This window comes from Peromyscus californicus, unplaced genomic scaffold (genome assembly GCF_007827085.1).
Source record: "Peromyscus californicus insignis strain IS unplaced genomic scaffold, ASM782708v3 Scaffold_9__1_contigs__length_137607984, whole genome shotgun sequence".
NCBI classification, from domain to species: Eukaryota; Metazoa; Chordata; class Mammalia; order Rodentia; family Cricetidae; genus Peromyscus; species Peromyscus californicus.
Window position 1 is genome coordinate 73,684,861 of NW_026294617.1, and position 6,240 is coordinate 73,691,100.

Here is a 6,240-nt window from a genome sequence, read left to right on the forward strand (position 1 = left end):
TCCACACCAAACATGTGCATACCTACATGCACATGTGCACACTCACAAACACACACTCAGAGACCATACAGCCTGGGCTGGGGGCATAGGGTCATAGCTCAGTGGAAGAACATGATTAGTTGTCAAGATGCCAGTTCCATCCTGAGAATAGCAAAATTAAAATGTCAGGCTGGGCTGTGGGTCATCAAGAACACAGACCACATCTTTTTCACTCTGAATCCCAGCAACCAGTTCCAGGGGTGGTGTTCTTTTAAAATGCTTGATTACGGTCACAATGACAGGTGAAGTCAAGCCATTTGGCTACGGTCCCACCGCCTGAGGAACATCTTGGAGACAGGGCACTGGGCCAGTCTTAGGGAGCTTAGGAGGGAGTGTTTGTGCGTTAAGGACAATGAGGATGCCAAATCGAAGAGGCATTTATTGTAATGAGTGTTCAAGAGGGTGGAGTAGGGTGGGGTTCCCCCATCTAATCCTCTGAGGCTCAGGGTGACTCATTTTTCTTCCTTGGACCCAGGGGCGGAGCTGACATTTGGTCCTCCAGTTGGGCCCTGCTCCTCCTGTCTGGTGGCATCCCCAGTGTCTCCAGCCACTAAAGCCATACTTCTCAGATAGTTGGCATTGAAGCAGTTGGCTTGTTCATCCCCAGGAGCCAGGTCACAGCAGGAGGCAGGATCCTTCCAGGAGTTCCTTCGGGGACCACAGAGCTCCTCCACGAAGGCTAGTTTCTGAAAAAGGAATGGGAAGCAGAGATGACTGGGGATGAGGTGGTGGGAGGTTGGCTTGGGGGCCCTAAGTCCTCCTACTGCCTGCCCACTGGATTTCCTCCTGGGGCCCAGAGACTGCGCAAAATCCCCTAGTACAGCAAGATTCCTAGTGACTGACAGATGTGCACATCTGGAAATGCCAGCAGCTTGAGGCCCAGGGCAGGGATAATAGGTCAAGTCGGGAAGGAAGGCATCTGGAACACCAAGAGAGGTCTAGTCCTCACACCCGCTGACTTCTGGGAGCAGGTTTGAGGGTCTAAAGAGAAGGGCACCCTCCCCCGGCCTCCTCCCCTACTCCTGCAGCCATGAGCTTCCTTCCTCCACACTCACCTCTTCCTCACCGCAGCAGGCCTGTTCTGGAAAGGGCAGGTCACAGCAGCGGGCAGTCATGTTCTGGATCAGTCCAGGAATCTGTTTACTGTGGTTGGTATGAGAGAGGCGGGACTCAGGGCCTTGTACAGGCCATAGCATCCACAGGCTGTCAGGGCCAGGGGTGGTGGCTTATGCCTGTAATCCTGTCACTTGGGGTACTGAGGCAGGAGGATTGTTTCCCTTCAAGACCAGCCTTGACCACAGAGTGAAACTCTTTCAAAATAAATAAATAGTGCCCCCAAACTACCCAAATGGTACTGGGAGATCATGGTTTTGTTTCCCCCAAGGGCACCCCAGGAGGGAGGAGGTTTGGACATAGGAGAGTGTTGGGAAGATCTAAGTAAGACTCACTGCTTGGAGAGAACTTTTCCATTTCCACAGAGATGGCCCATGAGGTTGGGGGTGACTCGGCTGAGGTCAAGGGTCATGATATCCCGGTCATAGTTGGGATAGGGAGCCCGGCGGGCGAAGCACTCGTCTCGGGCAGGGCTGGGAGGGTGGTGGCAACAGGAGTGGGGGTGTGTCTTTATAGCCAGCTCCCGGTTACAGTACTGGTCCAGGGTGTCCTCCCACTGTGGACAGAGAGAGAAGTCAGAGCCGGCTCCGCCCCTGCTCCCCTTACCACACCGTATCACTATCATCTGTGAGCCGAGGCCCGAGGGGAGGGGGAGGAACTAGAGGGCCGGCCGGCAGGCAGCTGTGGATGCGTGGGCCTGGGAAGGTGGGAAGGAAGAACAGATGAGACTCCTAGATGGCCACTGGAGATGAGCTGGAACAGTGGGCCCGGAGGGTCAGCTGAGGCCAGAGCTGGACGGATGGATGGCAGACAGATGTGGGGTCACAGGTAGATGAGCCCAGGACGGCAGCACGGAGACTCAAAGTGAACAGACTCAGACGACAGACACAACGGATGGACGGACAATCACAAGCAGACAGACGTGGAGTGCTCACGGGGAAGAACACGGGCGGCTGGCTGTAGAGTCAGCAGTTGGAGCTGGGTGGGCAGGTGGGCAGGCAGACAGGCTCCCGAGGCGGCTGGGACGCCCACTTACGGCCTTCCGTGCGCAGGTGTGGTTGTGGCCCGGACGGCAGCAGAGCTGGAACTCCACCTCCAGCCAGGTCAGGGCCTGCAGCTGCCTCTGGATGGCGCCGGGGGCCGGGAGGTTGCGTGGCACAGAGCGGAAGCGTCTCAGGAGACAGATGTTTTTGACATTGTCCGGAGTGGGCAACCCCGGGGGAAAAGGCAGCTGGGGCCCTGAGGACAGGCCAGTCTGGTGGACGGGGCAGGGCTGGAGCTCGTAGTTTGGTCGAGGAGCTTCCTCCTGGAAGCAGGAGAATCGCCCCTCTCCCCGCTGTTTACAGCACCGGTGGGGTCGGGTCTTGACAGAGAACTCGGCCTCACAGAACCGGGTCATTGTGTCCTCCCACTAGAGTGAGAGGGGTGGGTGAGCCCAGAAACCCACTGTCCATATTCCTGCCTTCCTCCCGGGTTCCAGGAAAGGACCCTAGGCAGGTAAATAGCTCTCCTGTGCTCTCCGGGCACACTGGGGTCTTTGAGGTAGAGCCAGTGAAAGGGACTGCGGCTCCTCGGTACCCGGGGTGAGGTGTCTAGCCCTTACACACACACACACGTACACACACGTACACACTGTCTGGAGGTTAAGGGCCACCCCCAGCACCAGCAGTCAAACCCTTACCACAAGCTTCAAACAGTCTAGGCGGTTTGTTTGACTGCGGCAGCGGCAGCAGCGGGAATATCCAGTCTCCAGCAAATTGAGGGTCTCTCCTTGGCGACTAAGGTGGGAGTAGCCGGTCTGCGGCAGGTTCCAGGGGCCATAGACGACGTGTTGGCGATCAGGAAGGCAGATCTGGTTCAGGTTGTCTGGAGAAGGCCGTCCAGGAGGGAAGCCGTCCAGCCGGTGGCCCCAGCCGCCTCTCCGGCCCTGCTGGCAGTGCTGGGCTGGATTCCGAGACTGAGGCTGTGGGGAGCGCTGGCCCACCAAGGGGGCTGGCTTCTCTAGAATAGGGAAAGCAAGCAGTGGGAGGGCTATGCTAGGTTGGGGGAGCTGGGGGGATGGGAAGACCTTGGGTTGAACAGAAAGGGCTGGGAGCATGGGGGGGGGGGGGGCAAACAAGCAGCTGTTCTGGGCGTCTTACCTTCACAGTCACTGAAAGGAAAGGTAACTAACCTCAAGGGCCTGGCACACTCAGGCCGGCTCAGGGGCCTGCTCCTCCCTCCAGGGTTCTAAGCCCGAGGGCTAAAGCGCAGGGACAGACAGACAAATCCTGTCACTCACCCTCTTTCTGACTGGACTGGACTATCTCCTCCTGATGCTGGACAGCTGGGTCTACTTGGGTAGAAGGAGATGTGTAAGCAAAAGGCTTGTTGGGATGGGCACCTCCAGAAAATGGGCGCCTCCTAGTTCCCATGCATGAAGGAACTCAATAGAGAGGTAAGTAAAAAACAAGTGGTATTCTATATCATCTAATCATAGAGCTGTGGAATAAGCATTATTTCCTTCCTTCCTTCCCTCCTCCTGCTTTTTTAAAGAAAGGGCTTCATGTACTCCAGAGTGGCTTTGAACTCTGTAAAAAGCTGAGGCTAACTTTGAACATTTGATGCTCATGCCTCCTCCAAGCGCTGGGATTACAGGCAACCGCCACCACAGCCAGCTGATGTGGCGCTGGGGACCAAACCCAGGGCGATGCTGTGTGCCAGACAGGCTCAGGAAAGTCACACAGGTGTGAGTGAGTGGCAGAGCCCCCCTACCCCCCGTTGGCCTCCCAAACCCGTGCTCCGGAGTCAAGGGAGTCACTCACTTTCCTTCTGCTCGACAGGGCCTTGGGGAGGGGGCTGCTCTTCCTGCAGGGGGATGGCCTCTAGAGGGAGAGGAGGACCCACTGTCAGATGGGTGAAGGCACAGGGTGTGGAGATCAGATAAGTGTCAGCAAGATCACAGTGGGATGGGGGCAGGGGCGAGGAACGCACTCACCTTTACTTTGTACAGACTTTGGGAAAGCAGGCCACTCTTCCTCCTGGACGGGGATCGCTTCTGGAGATGAAGGGGGCTGCACTACAGAAAGGGCAGTGTGAGCCGGCTACCCCTCCTAGCCAGACAGCGGGGAGGGGGGTCCCCTCCTCCCCACCTGAAGAGCAGGAAGTATGCAGGTCTGGAGGGCAACCCAGAGGGCCTTGTGGGGGCCTTACCTTCCCTTTGTTCCTCAAAGAGAGGTTCATGCAGAGAAGTTTCAATGTGGTCCATTCGGAGTCTCCGGGTTTGTGGTGGGGAAGGGGGTGCGCCATAGCCCACTAGGGGCCCTAGGGGAGAGTCAGAACCTATAGCTCCTCCCACACTCCCCACCTCCTGCTCGTTCCCCCCAGAACTACAGCCGTCCACCCGGAATGGACCTCCGCTGGACCTCCTTAGTTCTGGGGCAGGAGGCTCTCACCTTCATGAAGGTGCAAGAAAAGGTTCTCCGGCGTCATCTCCCTCTGCTCGGAGGCCTTGAAGGCTGCAGGAAGGAAGAGCAAGTCAGAGGCAGTTTTGAGAGGTCCTGTCCTGACCAAAGGATGGCAAGGCCATGGGGGCCGAGAGTGTAGAAAGACCACTGTGGGATGTCTCCCCTTTAGCCTCCCACACCAGCCTTGATGTGAGTGGGCTGGGTTCTGAGAAAACCTGAGTGTGTATGTGGCTGGGAAGGGAGGTCCATTTCCCATCAGTATCTCCCTTGGCTGGGGCTTGTGGCTGTCCCCCCTGCTCCCCCCCCCCCCCCCCCCCCCCCCCCCCCCCCGTCACTGCTCTAGCTGTCATGGACCCCACACTCCTCCTAAAGCCTCGGGTAGGAGCCCAGTTGAGTGTTTAAGCGCCTTCTCCAGTTAGTCTCAGATTCTTACTATGTGCAGAGGGGCCAGTGTGTCACAGTGAGTGTGTAGGTCACAGGACAACTGTGCGTTACTGGGATCAAATTCAGGTCACCAGGCTTGTTGGCAAGCGCCTTTACATACTGAGCCATCTCGCCGGGCCACCTTTAGGTGTGGGGCGTCTGTAGCTGGACTGTAGGCACCAGACTAGGGACCAGGACCATGAGGTGGAGCTTTGCCAGGCACAGGCTGCATCTACTCAACAGTCTCCAAGTCTCCCTCGGGTCCAGAGTGGGCATTCCAGTTTGCTCAGACTTCCCAGCAGCGTGTATGTGCTTAGTAGAGGGTGAATGTGGGCACCCTAGCTCGCCTCCTAACCAGTGAGTCAGTCAAGGCCCCCTGGGTCAGTAGAATGGTTTTGAGCGGCCTGAGGCCCTCTTTCTTCCTCCCCTGCCTCAGAGTCCCTCTCGGACATCTCCAGGCCCTTAGCCTGTAAATTTACCTGTCCTGGCTTGTCTGACTTCAACTTCTGTGTTTCTTAGCTGCTATCTCTAGGCATCCCTCTCCTGCTCCGGCTTCCCTGACTAAAGGTTCAGGTGCCCCAGTCCCACTATGAACACGTTCATAACAAGGAGGCTCAGAAGCCAACTGGTGATGAGCTGTTTGGAGCCAGGCTCCTAAGCAACTGCTGACCCCACCCCGACTCACCTCCCTCAGAGGCAGAAACAAGGGCCAAGCAGGCCAACAGCAAGGCTGCTCTGGATATGGTCCCCATCCTGGGGCAAGGACTGGTCACTGGCCACCAGAAGCTGGCTGTCCCGGGTAGTGGAGGTCTGGACCACTTGCTGCAAGCCTCTCCTCACTGCTGCTGCTGCCAGCTTCCAAGACTGCCAGTCTCTTTATATGCTATCTCCCGCCCGCCGCCTGTTTCCTGCCATGACTCAGTCCCAGCTGCTCCTCCTCTCGGCCACTCCTCCCAAACTTATCCTGGAGCCTCCTTAGAAGACGGGGAATAATGGAGGTGAGGGGGTGGGGGGGACATTCACAGGACTCCAAAGCTGATACAGAGAGTCATGGAGCAAGTTGATATTTGATCCTTAATTTGTGCCTCAGTTTTCCACCTGAATACTGTCCTCTGTAGAGAGAGATCTGACCACCTCCTGAATGGGAGTGGGAAATGGCACTGAGGAGTTTACTCAAGGTCAGAGGCCTCAGCATCCCTTTTCCTTAACTCTGGGATAA

The 6,240-nt window shown here is 57.0% G+C and overlaps 1 protein-coding gene across 2 annotated transcripts; it reads right to left on the reverse strand.

Annotated features, from left to right (window-relative positions):
* Nucleotides 1-400: 400 nt before the first annotated feature.
* Nucleotides 401-5,937, reverse strand: Ecm1 (extracellular matrix protein 1). Of its 2 annotated transcripts, none has more exons than XM_052732055.1 (11): nucleotides 5,707-5,937; nucleotides 4,587-4,649; nucleotides 4,345-4,455; nucleotides 4,130-4,210; nucleotides 3,957-4,016; nucleotides 3,434-3,484; nucleotides 2,834-3,153; nucleotides 2,189-2,563; nucleotides 1,488-1,708; nucleotides 1,095-1,182; nucleotides 401-725 (listed from the first exon to the last, which is right to left on the reverse strand). In XM_052732055.1, exons 1-11 carry the CDS (start codon nucleotides 5,771-5,773, stop codon nucleotides 492-494), a joined length of 1,671 nt encoding a protein of 556 aa, XP_052588015.1. In that variant the 5' UTR covers nucleotides 5,774-5,937; the 3' UTR covers nucleotides 401-491. The 2 variants fall into 2 exon arrangements, with proteins under 2 accessions (XP_052588015.1, XP_052588014.1); XM_052732054.1 differs by having other exon boundaries at nucleotides 3,434-3,487.
* Between the last annotated feature and the right edge of the window lie 303 nt (nucleotides 5,938-6,240).